Genomic DNA, 18,408 nt, shown 5'->3' on the forward strand with positions numbered 1-18,408 from the left:
CATTAAAACACAGGTTTGTATATACAGCCCTTGCAAAGGGGTTTAGCCCAGGAGCATGTCAATTAAAGGTTGCAGAATCTACAATGTATGTTTCTAGGTTAGCCTAGGAGTGGGCTATTGCCCAAGATCAATCATAGAAAACTCAAATTAAACCCCAGGAGACCCCCCCCCCCCTCCCAGACCTCTCCTTGCTGCAAAAAAAGGAGTGTCTGATGGTTAAAATGGACCAGCAGCAAAGCAGGCTGCATTCCATCTGAGGTAACACAGGGGAGGGACTCCAAGCCTGACCAAATGTTAGTAAGGGAGGGCTACACTAGAGCCTCTGCACCCACAGGGATAGTTGGAGAAGGAACTTTGGGGAACACCAAAATAGTGATGGGGAATGAAGGTCCCACAACTAGGATTTTAACAAAAGTTGCATAGACAAAACCCAGATATGAAACTCCTCCAAGTCCACTGTCCCTGGAATCACAAGGAAGCATATACTAGGAAGCTCCTGCATAGATAAAATAAACTAGTGATTCTCCGGTGTGGCTGGAGGAAACACAAATAACTGGAGGCACAAGGGTGAATTGTTCTTTTTTTTAGAATGGAGGATGATGCATTTCCTGTTTGCAGATAGGCGGAGCCATTTCTCATATACTGTCCTGGAAGGTCACTTAAGAAAACGTGCTTTAATCAATCAAGTGATTACCCAGCATCCTGGGAAACGTCTGCACCCAAATGTTAAATAGGGAGTGTGCTGACATATACACTGTCTGTTCTAAACATAATTCTTTAAGTAGTTTTATGTCTAACAATGCCTGGAATATAAAAAGAAAATGGGTATCAAATTATTCCAAGGCTATGTATTGAAAATAACATACGATAAATGTTGACCTTGTTTATGGACAGTGCCATAGCTACTTGGATGAAAGGAATATCAATGTATGCATTCATTTTTACCAGATTCTTCACTCACCCTCTGGAGCTTCTGAGTTGGTCTTGATTACTGAGCAGAAGTCGGTTATCGGCTGCTCTGAAAATCTTTTCTTCCAGTACAAAACATAGCTAGAGTAAAAAGTAGAAAGACTATCAAGTATAAAAATCAGGAAGACTTTCTTGAAATATACTGTGTATGTTGGAAAGATTCTGTGAAAATGCATTTAGTATCCAGCAATTATACCGTATGTCCAAAGTTAAATAATAAAATCATAGAGAGGTACAAAATATATTAACAAATGTACTTGACAGTAGATCCTCTACTGTGGAATAGCTTAGAACAAGAATAGTAACAATAGCTGCTTAACTCATAGGAAGGGTTTCAACAAGCACACAAAGCTTTCTCGTGACCACTTAATATAATTGAAAATATCCTATTGTAGTATCCCTCTTAACACTACAGTCCACCTGGTTGTTTAGTACTGCTCTTGCATGCGATTGGCAATTCTGCCACAAGGAATCCAACAACTCAGTACTTGACAAAACTATAAAACGTAGCTCAACATCCTGCTGCTATCCCAGGCCTCCAACCAGCTGAAGCCACAACAACTGCACCATCTACAAAGACCTACCATAGCAACATCCCTTGATAATGGGGGGGGGGGGGGGGGGGCACTTTTAATGTTGGACCATGTTAACTATTGTAGCAGTTTGGTGACACAGCCATGTGTCTGTGCACTATTTGCATAGTTAAAAAAAAGTGTCCTATTTTTCTGCCTGGATAAAGATACTGCATTTTGTAAGCCAACAAAGTGTTAGGAATCAGCAGCAGGGATGGCCAAATCTGTGTAGCAATACTTCGGAGACTAAGACCAGATTGAGTATTCTTTATATGAAGTTTAAAGTGAACCATATCCCATTGTCATCTAACTAGCAACTTAACAGAGTAACTGAAAGCCTAACAAACTGACTATATACACAAAATGGGGAACACAGATAGACCGGGTAAACTGGAGATGCAGGGAAGAGATGAGAAGGGGGAACCAGCGGAGCAGATAAGAGGAAGTAGGGCACAGGATCCAAGGCAGTAGCAAAATCAGGGTCAGGATCAGAATAAAAAGGCATGCAGAGCATAACACTGGAGCAAGAGGCACTAGTAGGGGTGGACTTAAAAACTCTCCCATCAGCCAGCATCAGGCAGGAACTCATTACTGGGATCTGCTGGTGGACACCAGAAATACAACCTTCTGCTCTGGAGAGCATAGTGCCACCAGCATGTAATCCAGGTCCTGACACCAAAACTATTGCTGCTCTGTGAGCACGATGTTAGCATATGTCAAACCTGTGGCATTGCCTAATAAAATAAGTCTCCTGCCCCAAACCACCCCCATTAAAAAGTGAAGCATCTTTGAAAACCTCTTTTTTACATTACTAATGCCGCGTACACACGACCGGTTTTGCCGTCGGAATAAACTCCGAAGGTTTCTCCGACGGAATTCCATTCCATCGGTCTTGCCTACACACGGACAACCCAAAGTCCGACCGACCAGAACGCGTTGACGTACAGCAAGTACGACGGGACTAGAAAAATGAAGTTCAATAGACAACAGCCAATAGCTTTCGTCTCGTACTTGCTTCAGCAAGCGTCGTTTTTGGTCCGTCGGAACAGCATACAGACAAGCGGTTTTCCCGATAGGAATTGGTTCTGTCGGAAATATTTAGAACATGTTCAATTTCTAGGTCCGTCAGAATTTTCGAAAAAAAAGTCCGATGAGGCACACACACACACACACGATCGAAATAGACGATGAAAAGCTTCAGTCAGACTTTTTCTGTCGGACATTCCGCTCATGTGTACACGGCTTAAGTGTAGCCTATGTAGATATGCAGAAATATAAGGGCTGGACAATCACCTAACCAGGTAAGCAGCTAGCCACAAGAATAGGGAAAGCACTCAGTAAACAGTTTTCCCAAATTTTCAGTGAAAAGAAAGGAGTACAATTATTGCATGATATACAAATTAAGCATTTGATAAACATTTGTCGCATTTTATAAATCACTACAACACATTTATTAAGGGCCAGTTCAAACCAGAGTAACACAGTTCGGATGCATTCCAGATGCTTTTCTGCATGTGCATTTTTGATGCAGTCCAGTACATTTCCCCCCCCCCCTTTTTTTCTCAACCTTAAGGACATGTGCGTTTTTAATGCATTTTACAGCTTTCCCATACAGTCTAGTGCAGGAAAAATGCAGTATGTTCTACTTTTTTTTCTGGAACTGCAAGCACTGGTGTGAACTATGCCATTGAAAAAAAACATATAACCTACTTTCCAAGTGTTTTTGAGGCTTGGTTCACACCTAAACCGGCCGGCAACGCTGTCCATCCCTGTTCTCTACTTCAGGGACGAATCAGGGCAGAATCTTTGCCTCAATTCGGCCCTGAAAGGGAGCCAAAGACACACAGCGTTTTTGTGCGGTGCGCTCCACAGCCGCAAAGGAGATATGTGAACCGGCTCCATAGAGAGCCAGTCACATTCTCCTGCTATGTGAATTAGATGCGGGAAAACCCTCATCTAATTCGCATAGGTGTGAACCCGGCCTGATGCAGCAAACAAACGCACTGGACTGCATGTGGTGTGAACTGGCCCTTAAGCTGTTTGTTCAGTCTTCTATCTACAATAGAACATTAAAAAGCAATACTAGAAAAAAAAAAAAAAAAAAACAACCAACACACAATACACCACACATCCCTTGGTGTCATGCAGGTTTTAAATCTATATCCCACTAGTGGTTTAAATCGCTCCCCTGACATCTAGCCGAGAGTTTACCAAGATAAAGTGCTCTAGCACTACTCTTCTTCCTGCTGCAAACTAAACCAAGGTTCCAGGACTGCAAAGCCATTATACTAACCAATGAGCTATTGTAAAGTCCTATATTTCTGCTCCTGATGGAATTGGGTACACTTGCTTGCTAGTAAATATAAATCAGCACTCGGAGAGAAGCATCATTCTGTGATCAGTAATCATACTGGCTTTTTAAAGTAGCTCTAAAATTGCAGCTTCTCCATGGCAACTGCAGGACTTTCAAAAAAGCTTTATAAAATGTACTTTTCCCTAATGCTTTTGAATCTGGAGATGAGGTTAAAAGGCATTTCTCTCAAAGTTAAAAATATTTTGTATGACCAATTGCATCTTGGTAACAGAGATAATTCCTTAAATGGCATTCTCTAAACCCCAAAACAAAAAATATATTGCAGCTTAAAATTCTATAACTGTGGTGGCTGCATTTGTTTTCTAACTTCAGGCCTTTTTTTTCCCACCTGATAATCCTGGGAATAACACTATTCCTCACCCTGGTGGCTGTGCTCACCTAATCCACTGTATATATGGAGGGAGCCATGTGTGTCACCAAATCTGGACATCAAACATGTTTATACATAATGGTGGTGAGATAGTCATTTACAGAAGGAACAAAACACTGGTTGATATCTTTGTAATCTAGCTCACATAATGGCAAGATAAAACAGGTATTTTAAGTACAGAAAAAGGTATATGGTGCTGCTGTTGTCATCCCCTGCAGATAACTATAATCCTGGAACCACAGAATGCTTTGTATTTCCTTTCTTCAGCCTCCTGTACTTACTGGCCAGAGAACATAGCATCCATGGGGACAGCCACATACCAGTAGTCTAGGCTTGCAGAACGGAGACTGCTATAGGTGATGAATATTCCCAGACCACTTGTACAGAGGAGACCATTACAATACACTGGTTTTGATACAATTGGTTGATTTTTGTGATACACTAGATATAATGTCCAGTAAATAATCAGTGCAAACATTGAAAAAGTCTCACACTGGTTTCATTGGAATACCTTTAAGTATTCAGATGATGGAAAGGCTTTATTTGAAACCAGTTGCTGAATTATGACAATTATCATTCTGGATGCTTGCGACCTACCCCCCCCCCCCCCTTTTTATCGTAACCACACTTCAGATATACGTTAATTTTGGTTCGGGAAATTCCACGTTATTCTTTCATTTTCCCTGACCATTTATCCATATATATATATATACACACATACACACACACACACACATACATACACATATACAGTGGGGCAAAAAAGTATTTAGTCAGCCACCAATTGTGCAAGTTCTCCCACTTAAAAAGATGAGGGAGGCCTGCACTTGTCATCATAGGTATACCTCAACGATGACATACAAAATGTGGAAACAAATCCAGACAATCACACTGTCTGATTTGGAAAGAATTTTTTTGCAAATTATGGTGGAAAATAAGTATTTGGTCAATATCAAAAGTTCATCCTAATACTTTGTTATAAATCCCTTGCTGGCAATGACAGAGGTCAAACGTTTTCTGTAAGTCTTTACAAGGTTGTCACACACTGTTGCTGGTATGTTGGCCCATTCCTCCATGCAGATCTCCTCTAGAGCAGTGATGTTTTAGGGCTGTCGCTGGGCAACACAGACTTTCAACTCCCTCCAAAGGTTTTCTATGGGGTTGAGATCTGGAGACTGGCTAGGCTACTCCAGGACCTTGAAATGCTTCTTACGAAGCCACTCCTTCATTGCCCGGGCGGTGTGTTTGGGGTCATTGTCATGCTGAAAGACCCAGCCACGTTTCATCTTCAATGCCCTTGCTAATGGGAAGAGGTTTGCACTCAAAATCTCATGATACATTAATTCTTTCATGTACAGGGATCAGTCGTCCTGTTCCCTTTGCAGAGAAACAGCCCCAAAGCATGATGTTGCCACCCCCATGCTTCACAGTAGGTATGGTGTTCTTTGGTTGCAACTCAGCATTCTCTCTCCTCCAAACACAACAAGTTGTGTTTCTACCAGACAGTTCTACTTTGGTTTCATCTGACCATATGACATTCTCCCAATCCTCTTCTGGATCATCCAAATGCTCTCTAGCAAACCTCAGATGGGCCCGGACATGTACTGGCTTAAGCAGGGGGACACATCTGGCACTGCAGGATCTGAGTCCCTGGCGGCGTAGTGTGTTACTGATGGTAGCCTTTGTTACGTTGGTCCCAGCTCTCTGCAGGTCATTCACTAGGTCCCCCCGTGTTGTTCTGGGATTTTTGCTCACCATTCTTGTGATCATTTTGACCCCACAGGGGGAGATCTTGCGTGGAGCCCCAGATCGAGGGATATTATCAGTGGTCTTGTACGTCTTCCATTTTCTAATTATTGCTCCCACAGTTGATTTCTTCACACCAAGCTGCTTGCCTATTGCAGATTCAGTCTTCCCAGCCTGGTGCAGGTCGACAATTTTGTTTCTGGTGTCCTTCAACAGCTCTTTGGTCTCCACCATAGTGGAGTTTGGAGTGTGACTGTTTGAGGTTGTGAACAGGTGTCTTTAATACAGGTAATGAGTGGAGGACAGAGGAGCCTCTTAAAGAAGAAGATACAGGTCTGTGAGAGCCAGGAATCTTGCTTGTTTGTAGGTGACCAAATACTTATTTTCCATCATAATTTGCCAATAAATTCTTTCAAAAATCTGACACTGTGATTGTCTGGATTTGTTTCCACATTTTGTCTCTCATAGTTGAGGTATACCTATGATGACAATTACAGGCCTCTCTCATCTTTTTAAGTGGGAGAACTTGCACAATTGGTGGCTGACTAAATACTTTTTTGCCCCACTGTATGTATGTAAGTAAATATATATATATATATATATATATATATATATATATATATATATATATATATATATATATATATATATATATATATATACACACACACACACACATACATATATACATACATACATACATACATACACACACATATACACACATATTTTGTTCATTTTAATGAGTATTATTTATCTGTATTGCTGGTTTTGGTTTTTTTTTCTATTTTTATTACATCTACTGTCTGCTAATCCTTGGTATATATGTGAAACTTCCGGTTTAAAGCTTGTTTACAATTTTCGGACATCGTCACATGTTGTCGACATCAGCCCATAAATGATGGACATCTTGAACTATCAATTAGATCTGAGGAAAAAGCGGCAGCTTTGAAACGCGACATCTGACACGTCACTTCCGGGTTCACGGACCTCATCGTGTTTGCGTTCCACGCTGGTACACTCTTCCGTTTCCGGCCAGGTCCGAGAACGTACACCGTCCAGCTGAATCATCAGGCTGGTCATCCAGGCCGCTCTGCAGTTCTATCCTTTGCAGTCTACCAGGACAACTATATCAATGTTATCCCGGACCGTACAGCGACCATGGACTCTACTACTACCATCACTTTATTTGCCTGATTCTCACTAACATTATGTGAGTAGCCATTTGGCTCTTTTTACTAATAAATACATTGTTCACTACATGCTGCACTTAGTTTGACATGCCTTGTTCTTCCTTTACTTATTTTCCAGAGCTTGCTTCAACTCCCAAGGGAGCTGCCGCTGGTGCAAAGAACTGACCCCCCTCATCAATTGCTGGGACTATTATTTATTATTTTAGTAGTAGTATTATTACTATTCATTTTATTTTTCATCAACCATTATCCTATCTAGACTGCTGCTATTATCGATATATTCTTTGGTTGGTTCTTGCTCCATTTTTTCCTTTTCTGTTTAAATTAAAGGGTTTTTTTCTCAAAAAGGTAAAGTGAACTAACATTCTGCATCCTCCCCATTCCCCTCTGCACTTACCTTCGTGAGAGATTAGCTGTCAGTGCATGCAGCTGATTAAGCTATCCAGAGATTTAAATTCCATGCTCTTCTTCCCCTTGTTTTTGTAGGGTTTCCGGGACAGTTCAGAGCGATTCTGAATAGTCAATGCAGTCATATGCCGACGATGACCAATCAGAATCACTCTGCTCCCTCCCAGGAGCTCTAAGAGAACAAAGGGAAGAAGGGCAGATATTTCAAATCCCTGTGTGAGCACAAACAACCATTCACCCACGAGAGTAAGTGTAGAGTGTTAGTTCGCCTTTTCTTTTTTTCCTAAAAAAGGTGGTGAACTAACGCTTTCACTTAACAAAATAAGGCTATACAAAACTTTTTGGATCAGTAAAACATTTTCAGTGTGTCAATAATAAACATGTTCCTTACCTCCTAAAATTTGCTATTAACTTTACATCGGCAATGACAAGCTTATGCTCAATAACCATATGTTTGAGGAGTCCGTCCTTTTCCGCCTCCTTGTACAGCTGTTCACAGAACATACATGGCAAATACACAGCATGGCTTAGAACAGTAATTGGTCCTGGACTTTCTGGAAATGACAGAGGCTCCAGGATACAGTCCTTGATATCTGCAATTAAAATCAAAGTAAGCTTGATGTAAAATTCATTAAAGCATCACATGCACCATCCATCAAAAAAATAAATAAAATAAAACTTAATATTTCCACTTGCATTACATTACTAAGTCAGCAAACAGACATTTTGCAGTATGAATATCTGCAAAGTAATTCACACAAAAAAAAAAAAAAGTTTAGGCTGATGTATTACGCAGACATTCACGACTGCTTTACCAGTAAATCCCTGAAACACTTTTCACGAGTAGAAAGGATGTTTCAAACAACTTATTTCCTGCAATATGTACGCCGGATTAGCCATCCTCCTCCACAACTTTAAAAACTAATAACAAGCTGGGATCTATAGATGCTTGGCATGCACAGATTCTACAGATGGATACCAGAGCACCTCTGGAACATATGGCCCCATTCTGCTGCAGATATTTCATGCAAAGCAACTACTGAGAGTTCAACATTTGGCTAAAAACTAAAATATAGTCTAGTGGGACACAAAAATGTATTAAAAGTTAAAGCTGTAGCTTCAGCTATTTTTGCTTTTATTTCCACCACAGCTTGAGCTACAGTGAAGGAAGATTAGCACACCACTCCAATTATGTGTTTAATAATATCCGATACATGTGTCACTATGAGATTACTTATGAAGTGTAAAATTGGGGCATACTGTAGATCAGCGTTTCTTGGACATTGGTTCCATGGAACACTATGGCTTCTCAAGTGGTCATTAGGGGTTCCTTGAGCAGTGAGCAGATACAGTTGCAATAAAAAGTATATGAACCTTTTTGGAATGATATGGATTTCTGCACAAATTGGTCATAAAATGTGATCGGATCTTCATCTAAGTCACAACAATAGACAATCACAGTCTGCTTAAACTAATAACACACAAAGAATTAAATGTTACCATGTTTTTATTGAACACACCATGTAAACATTCACAGTGCAGGTGGAAAAAGTATGTGAACCCTTGGATTTAATAACTGGTTGAACCTCCTTTGGCAGCAATAACTTCAACCAAACGTTTCCTGCAGTTGCAGATCAGACATGCACAACGGTCAGGAGTAATTCTTGACTATTCCTCTTTACAGAACTGTTTCAGTTCAGCAATATTCTTGGGATGTCTGGTGTAAATCACATTCTTGAGGTCATGCCACAGCATCTCAAATCGTGTTGAGGCCAGGACTCTGACTGGGACATTCCAGAAGGAGTATTTTCTTCTGTTTAAGCCATTCTGTTGTTGATTTACTTCTATGCTTTGGGTCATTGTCCTGTTGCAACACCCATCTTCTGTTGAGCTTCAGCTGGTGGACAGATGGCCTTAAGTTCTCCTGCAAAATGTCTTGATAAACTTGGGAATTAATTTTTCCTTCGATGATAGCAATCCGTCCAGGCTCTGACGCACCAAAGCAGTCCCAGACCATGATGCCCCCACCACCATACTTCACAGTTGGGATGAGGTTTTGATGTTGGTGTGCTGTGCCTCTTTTTCTCAACACATACTGTCGTGTGTTTCTTCCAAACAACTCAACTTTGGTTTCATCTGCCCACAGAATATCTTGCCAGTACTGCTGTGGAACATCCAGGTGCTCTTGTGCAAACTGTAAACATGCAGCAATGTTTGTTTGTTTTTTTACAGCAGTGGCTTCCTCTGTGGTATCCTCCCATGAAATCCATTCTTGTTTAGTGTTTTACGTATCAGATTCGCTAAAAGGGATGTTAGCATATGCCAAAGACTTTTGTAAGTCTTTAGCTGACACTCTAGGATTCTTCACCTCATTGAGCAGTCTGCGCTGTGCTCTTGCAGTCATCTTTACAGGGCGCCCACTCCTAGGGAGAGTAGCAGCAGTGTTGAACCTTCTCTTCTTTTATAGACAATTTGTCTGACCATGGACTGATGAACAGCAGGGCTTTTGAAAATACTTTCATAACCCTTTCCAGCTTTATGCAATCAACAATTCTTAATTGTAGGTCTTCTGAGAGCTCTTTTGTGCGAGGCATCATTCACATCGGGCAATGCTTCTTGTGAAAAGCAAACCCAGAACTGGTGTGTTTTTTATAGGGCAGGGCGGCTGTAAAAAACACATCCAATCTCATCTCATTGATTGGACTCCAGTTGGCTGACACCTCACTCCAATTAGCTCTTGGAGATCTCATTAGTCTAGGGGTTCACATACTTTTTTCACCTGCACTGTGAATGTTTACATGGTGTGCTCAATAAAAACATGGTAACATTTAATTCTGTGTGTGTTATTAGTTTAAGCAGAAAGTGATTGTCTATTGTTGTGACTTAGATGAAGATCAGATCACATTTTATGGCCAATTTGTGCAGAAAGCCATATCATTCCAAAAGGGTTCACATACTTTTTATTGCAACTGTACATCTCCCACCAACAATTACCAGTGAAAAATGGGGCAATTTTCCACTAACCATCAATGTATAGGGCTGTTTCTACCCTGAACACCAATGTTGGGGGGCACCATACTTTGATGATCCTGTTTGTTTTTGTTTCCAAATTTTTACTGAAACTAACTTTGTTGTATGGCACAAGGGTGGGGTGGGGTGGGGGGGTGTTAAATGATCCACCTTGGGACTCTCTCATTTTACCTATTACTACTAAGCTCTATGAACTGTTTTTCTTGTTCTAATATATCCTATCCAAACTGCATTGTAAAAGGTCTATTGCACGCAAGAATCTGGACCTGGGTGTTCCTCTATGTACTTGTGAATTAATTACGGTTTATGTCGACTTAAAAATTACATGATAAAATAGGGAAAACATCAACACTGAAAGTTTAGATGGTATGTATTTTACCGACTTAGTAGGTTGGGGTTCCCAAAGCCAAATAGAAGATGCAAAGAAAAGAAAACAAGCCAAGCAGGTTTGTAATGGGGCTTCAATATGGAACTCACAGCGGCATAGATACAAAGTTTATTAATAGAAAAGAGACACAATTCCAATAATGTATGGCTATTAGCCACAATAACAGTAAAACCTTCACCAATATTAAAAAATCATGACAACGTTGTCACAATAAAGGTGAAAAACATTGCAGCCAGTGCTCACTTGCACACACAGACACACAGCACACTTGCGGGGGAGGGGTAGGTATTAGACTCAAAGTTCAAAGTTACTGACATATGTATGGATGAGCTTCAAAATATAATAGGCATCTAGACTTGGCTATAAGGGAGCATATAATATAGATCTTTGGTCCCTGGTGCAGGAAGCAGCCACAGCCAGATGGCATGGGATTTAGCATATACAATGCATGGAGAAAGGCTTAAATGACGGGACTGCAGAGTCCCTGACACAATCTCACCCGCCGTGCTGCTTGTTTCCTTAGTCCGTTACCGATTGACTTCTCCGATGTGCAAAAAAACAAGTCCCTGGGACGGTTCAGATAGTGGAAGCAGTCATCCTTTGTCTGGCTGTAGATGTAGATAGTGGCGGCTGGTGAAGTTTTAGGATGTGAGGGCGCCAGACCCCGCCCTTTCTTTTTGACCCCTCCCATTTGGTAAAAATGGATCAGGTTTCAGCAAAATAGTGGGCATGACTGATCCTACACAACAATAGAAATGTGTGTATTCCAGAAAGTTTAACAATCAGCAGATAAAGATGCTCCAAACACCTGGTGTTAGCGCTTCAATCATCCTGGCACCATGGTTGTTATGGTGTCAGAAGAGTCCTCCTTACATCTGTGTCCCCATCAGCAGAGCAGAGTCCTCCTCACAGCCCTCCTTCATGCTGTGTCTGTCTCTGTCCCCTTCAGCGGCAGCTCGTTCCCGGCTTTCTCCGTGTGTTCAGTGGAGTTTGGAGGGGCCTCCCATCTCCACCGAACACAAGGGGATTATCCCTCATGGCGGCTGCTATCTTTTTGTAGCCCGCCAGAAGTGATGTTGTTCTCACACTGAGAACAAAGCACCCGGCTGCAGCGATACACTACGGGCGCCGGGCGGAAGCTGTTCAGCACGATGGACTGCGCCACAAAGCAGCTCCAAACCCCGCCAATGAAGACCTTGTCTGCAATCTCGTGATTGCATAGATGTGGCGCTTCCCACAGTGCGCTGTGTCCGGCGCCCAAACACAGTGCACTTAAGGACTTTTTTTGTCTCTTTTGTGACTGCATGGGGTGAGTAGTAGTGGCCCCGCTTCGTGTGGTGATTAGTGGAGCGAATATACGCTACATGTATGTGGCTCCAAGCCCGGGCTGCTAAACACCATAAGTGTGCCGAGTGTCCGTGTGTGTGTGCGCGCGCGCGTGCGTGAGCCCGGGCTGCTATGTTTTTCACTTTTATTGTGACAACATTGTCATGATTTTTTAATATTGGTGAAGTTTTTACTGTTATTGTGGCCAATAGCCATACATTATTGGAATTATGTCGACTTCACCAAATCCTTGGACATAAATAAAAAGTTGGTAAGAAATAAAAATATGTATAATTAATATTAATAGCTTGTACATACCTATAATTATTAGATTATATTTATAATTAAATAACAATAAAACATTCTGTGCAAGAACCTGACTTTTTGGCATTTCTATATTCGCAAAATATGTAGTTGGAGGAGGATATTACCAAAAATATAATACATCTCAAAAAGACTTTTTTATTTATAGAATTGCCTTGACACGGAAGAAAACAAATGAGCGCAAGAGTTGTGTGTACTGCTATAGGTTCCACACTTGAAAATGAAAAAATAAAAAAGTCAAATCACATAGTAACAGATAATGTAGCATGATCTTCACCAACTATATATATATATATATATATATATATATATATATATATATATATATATATATATATATATATATATATATATATATATATATATATATATATTTATTATTTATAGTGTGGGCGCGCTGGCTAATGTGGTTATGTGGTTTGTTAGTAATAGGTAGGGTTGTCATGGAGAGGTAAAGAAACCGACAAACAAGAGACACACAGAAAGTGTAACAATCTGCATAACAATATTTGCTTAAAATGTCCATACTTGTTCTACTTAAGATAAAGAAATAAGGTGACCAGCATGAATAGAATCAAGTAAAGCATAAAAATGTAGTACATGGTTTATTATAAAAATATAATTATGATGATTAACTGCATGGACTTTGATTGAGAGAACAGCAATACTGAACAATACTATGCTAAAATTTGATAAAACATGGACCCCATGCATGAAACCTTCTCTGCCACCGAATTTTATCCAACAGCTTCATGTATAAAGGAATTGAATTGGGTGCATCTGTTGGACTGCACAGATCCAGGCCCTACCTGCCTTATCCCACTTTTCCCTCCTTATCCTCTACACCCCATCTTTCTTTTCCTTTCCATACGCATAACCACTATTATAACACCCCTATTCACACTATACAGGTACTTTTTTGGTCACACCCATAAGGCACGCTTAATCCCAAAACTGAAAGAAACACACACCTAGGATACAGTGATACAATCGTGTAAAAACGATTTATATTCTGTGATTATATATAAAAATAAATAAAATAATACACAAACACAACACATATGGCCTGTTGAGGTACAATACATTTTATTAAAAATATTTTTTAAAAATTGCACATTAAAAAAGTAAGCTACCAACTTACTAAGTCACTAAAAATGCCTGCATCACATAGTGATCCCCAGCCAACACCTATTAGGAATCTACATATCAATCATTCCCAAAAATGAAATCCAACGTCCCTGCAAAATGCAGCTTCGCCTAAGTAGACGAAAATCCTTGCACCAGCCCCATTCACGCACCTACCTAATCCTTCACCAACGCACTGTTACACCTAACTCTACACCGCTGCATTAACACGCACTCTCAGCCACTGCACCCTTTGGCACTTCCTGCCACTGCATCAACACACAGTTCCTACCTGTCCACCACTGCACTGGATGTACACCTACTCACTCTCCACCACAGCACCAACATACACTACTTTACTCTCCACCAGTGAGCAGCTATGTTTTCCCCTCCAACTCCGCCAATAATCACTTCCATATTCATCTTATCCACGAATAGACACATTTGCTAGCATTGCTTTAAAAGAGATTACACATCTTTACACCAGAGACTTCTGTCCATATGTGCTGTAATAAGGAGCTAACATTAATAAAAAATATTTGCTGTTGTTTATTTTCAAGTTCTAGAAGCAGAACCAGTCTCACTAGAATTTGAAGATATTCTCCTCGAGAAGCGGTTGCCTTGGAGCTTTCTGCCTTGTTACACATAAAAGAAAGGATTCAGGGGAAAATGTGAAAATGATAAAAACAGACAACGTACTTCATAGCTTGTGCAGTAGATCACCTCCCACTCGCAAAACTTACAATCCAGATTGCTGGTAAGCATGGGCATGATGTAGTTCAGTATATGTGCCTCCAATACTGCCTATCATACTGAAAATACACTTCCATATCTTCATTAAATACTTCTATTGAGTCTTGCTGGGATTATTTGTTTCCTGAATTTATATAATGAATAGCACTTTTAAAGATCCTGTGATTCATTCACATCAGTCTCTCTCCTCAAAGGAGCTCACAATCTAGTGTCCCTACAACATTCACATTTTTTTTTGTCCTCCTAGAATCCAAAAATATAACTCATGTAGACACAGGGAGAACATACAAATCCTACCACTGGTGTCCCTGCAAAGTATAAACTGCAGGTTTTTACTTTTACCAAACTGACAAGTTAAATTTAAAGAGTATCTAAACCAGCTCTTAGATGTGGTGGCTACATTTTTTTAAAATAAGAGGCACTGTACAGTATATCACAATTAAAAGACACAAAAATAAATACTGTACATAAATAATAAATAAAAAAGTTAGGCTTTTTTCCCTTTATTTTCACCGGTACAACTTACCACTAACCCATTTCCTGTCTTAAGATGACTACACTCACTCAGTGTACTATATCTATGGAGGAGCAGCAGTGTCACCCTAGGCCACTTGCTCCCAGTTCGGTATACAGAACACATCCCCATCTCCATATAAGAAGAGGGAGGCATTTTGTAGTCTACAAAGAAAAACTGAGACAGACGATAAGAACACTAGGGATTTCAGTGCAGTAAAGAAAATAGGGAGCTCAATGGACTTTTGGCAGGATCAACAGGTATTCTTTTTGCAATATTTAAAAGCAGGGGTTCCCAACCTTTTGAAGAGCGAGGGCTACTTGAGCGACTTGGTAACCGGTCATGGGCCACAGTGAGCGGAGCGGGCAGATGACAGGTCAACGTCAACTCTGCATATGCATTATTAAAGTAATACTAAAGTCTCCTTTTTCATCTTCTCTGGTCCCTCTTCGGCACTCCTGGCCCCTCCCTCCTGTTGCTGTGGGGGGCACCCAAGCCGAGCCGCAGCTCCGTGTGTTCATTCAGACACGGAGCTGCGGCCGGCCCCACCCCCTCTCTCTCTCTCATCAATGGGTCACTGACTTCAATTGACAGCAGTGGGAGCCAGTGGCACTTCGCTGCTGTCTCAGCCAATGAGGAGGGAAGAGTCCTGGAGAGCCGAGTCTCTCGTGCAACAGATGGGGCTCAGGTAAGTATTAGGGAGGCTGAGGGGGACTGCTGCACGTAAAAGGCTTTTTATCTTAATGCATAGAATGCATTAAGATAAAAAAAAAAACCTTCTTCCTTTACAACCACTTTAAGAAAAGGTAATTTTTAGGGTAAACATACCTTAACAAATTTGAGTAGGTGATTGTGACAATGCACTAGTTGATTCACAGTTTAACAAGGGTATATCTAATTTAGGCATCACACATAACTTATATATATATGACCTACAGAGTAAAGCCTGGTACACGATGCTAGGTTTTTTTCGTTCAACCCAGTGGGCTGAACGAAAAAAAAAAAACTGACAGCTCAGGCTGGAGCAGCTGTACTAATAATCCAATGTTAGTACAGCGATCTCCCCTGCTGTCCCCCCACTAGAACACTCCGGTCAGCACTCTCAGCTATTGGCTGAGAGCGCAGATCAGAAGTCGGTCAGCAGACCTTTTTTTGGTCATGCCCCTTCGAAAATCGTCCGGTTTCTCTTGAATCGGCCGACACCGCCCAACATTCGGCACGCATGTACGGTGCTTAAAGTGTTTGTTAACCCCAAAAAAATTAAAATCCTGTTGCTTTAAAGCATTATATACAGCACATTGCTTTTGCTGTGTCATTTGGCCCCCTGTATCACCTGTAATCCTGACTGATCCTGCCAGTTTCCACCCTCCCCTCTCTGCGCTGACTCTGATATATCAGGGCTGAGCTCTGACACCGGAGTCAGCGTACGTGTCTCCGTCATCCGCAGCCCTGCTCTGTGTCCTCTCCTCCACCCCACCCCCCCGTCTGCTCCATGTCTGCGCCGCCCCCTCCCATCCTGCTGTACAAATTAGATTAATCAACAAAGAGGATAATTAAACCCTAATGTCCCCCTGTGACTGTGCTTTATTAAAAATGCAGCTATATACCTTGTTTACTAAGCGCAGATCGGTGACCACGTGACATAACGCCTCTCTCTTCTCTCGCATGACAGCAGCTGCAGCGGGCAGGGCCGCCTCTCTCCTCCTCCCCTCCTGAATGACGTTAGCAGGGGATTCTCGGCCCCGTCCGCTGCTTCTGTGGGGCCGAAAAAAGAGAGGCGATCAGGTGATCACCGATCTTTGCTCAGTAAACAAGGTATATAGCTGCAATTTTAATAAAACACAGTCACAGGAGGACATTCGATTAATCAACAAAGAGGATAATGTAAAGTTAACCCTGTGAGTTACCAAACACTTAAAGAAGAAATCCCTTTTCTTAGCAGTGGCCACTGATGATTGTCCTCACTTATGGACCCCAGGATACTTGACAGATATTGTTCAGTGTTTGAAATGGTTTCAAGAGACATTTATTTCTTCTGCAGAGACTGCTGAATATGCAGATAATGGGAAAAAATGCAATAGTCTGAAAGCCACTACAGGGTTGTTGTACGATAATATTAAAGTCAAAAGAGGTACCATCGCCCATACTACTCATGCACATAAAAAGTTCCAATTCTTCCTTAAAGTAAGATACAGTGGCGAAAATAATTTAATCACCTGCAGATTCTGTAAGTTTGCCCACTTACAAAGAAATGGTCTATAAAAACCACCAACAATAATACTGGCTCCCACAGACTGGCTACAGTATGCGCTCATGTGCTATACAGATTAGTCTTGTCAATTTAAGAAGGTGCTCCTAATGACAACTCGTTAGGTATATAAAAGATACCTGGCCACAGAATCTCTTTAACCACTTCAGCCCCGGAAGATTTGACTGCTCAATGACCAGACCATTTTTTGTGATACGGCACTGCGTCGCTTTAACTGACAATTGTGCGGTTGTGCGATATTGTACCCAAACAAAATTGACGTCCTTTTTTTCCCACAAATAGAGCTATCTTTTGGTGGTATTTGATCATCTCTGCGGTTATTTTTTGGCACTATAAACAAAAAAAAGCGCCAATTTTGATTAAAAAAAAAAAAAAAAAAAACACAATATTTTGTACTTTTTGCTATAATAAAATATATTTTTTTTTATTTTTTTTTTTTAAAAAGCAAATTTTTTCCTCAGTTTAGACTGATGTGTCGTCTTCTACATATTTTTGGTAATAAATAATATCGCAATAAGCTTATATTGATTGGTTTACGCAAAGGTTATAGCATCTACAAAATAAGGGAAAGATTATGGCATTTTTTAAATTTTTATTTTTTTTTTTGTAATGGCGGGGATCAGCGCTTTTTAAATTGGGACTGTGACATTATGGCGGACAGATCAGACACTTGAGACACATTTTTTGGGACCATTGGCATTTATCAAAACAGCCCACCAATCTCATGCGCCCTTTGGAACGCCCGCTCCATCTGTACATGAATATATAAAACACAAAGCGCTGTGATGCTAAATAGCTGATAATTACACATAAAAAACACATAAAACCAAGTGATGCTGCTATCAAAAGAGAGTGTTTTCAGAGTCACTTAAAAAGAATAAATAATTATATTTAAAGCGCTTCACCATGTGCATAAAAATGAATAAATATAAATAAATATAAATACTCAAATAAATCCAGCGGTGAGTAAAAATTCCTAAAAAATCCAGCAATCAAAATTGTAAAAAATTAGTGCCACCAAATGTGTAAAAAAATCCACATAAAAAA

At 40.7% G+C, this 18,408-nt stretch overlaps 1 protein-coding gene across 2 annotated transcripts in view; it reads right to left on the bottom strand.

Annotated features, from left to right (window-relative positions):
• Nucleotides 1-18,408, bottom strand: part of ZNF277 (zinc finger protein 277) — a 137,802-nt gene that overhangs the window by 93,099 nt on the left and 26,295 nt on the right. The window contains exons 2-4 of one of the 2 annotated variants that reach the window (XM_073619891.1): nt 16,700-16,847; nt 8,024-8,225; nt 962-1,050 (exon numbers count right to left, since the gene is read on the bottom strand). In XM_073619891.1, the coding sequence (XP_073475992.1) occupies nt 962-1,050; nt 8,024-8,225; nt 16,700-16,736 (328 nt within the window). In that variant the 5' untranslated portion in view covers nt 16,737-16,847. The remainder of the gene's footprint in view (nt 1-961; nt 1,051-8,023; nt 8,226-16,699; nt 16,848-18,408) is intronic. The other variant, XM_073619892.1, reaches the window with a different exon arrangement.

This window comes from Aquarana catesbeiana, linkage group LG03 (assembly GCF_042186555.1).
Source record: "Aquarana catesbeiana isolate 2022-GZ linkage group LG03, ASM4218655v1, whole genome shotgun sequence".
In the NCBI taxonomy this organism is placed as follows: Eukaryota; Metazoa; Chordata; class Amphibia; order Anura; family Ranidae; genus Aquarana; species Aquarana catesbeiana.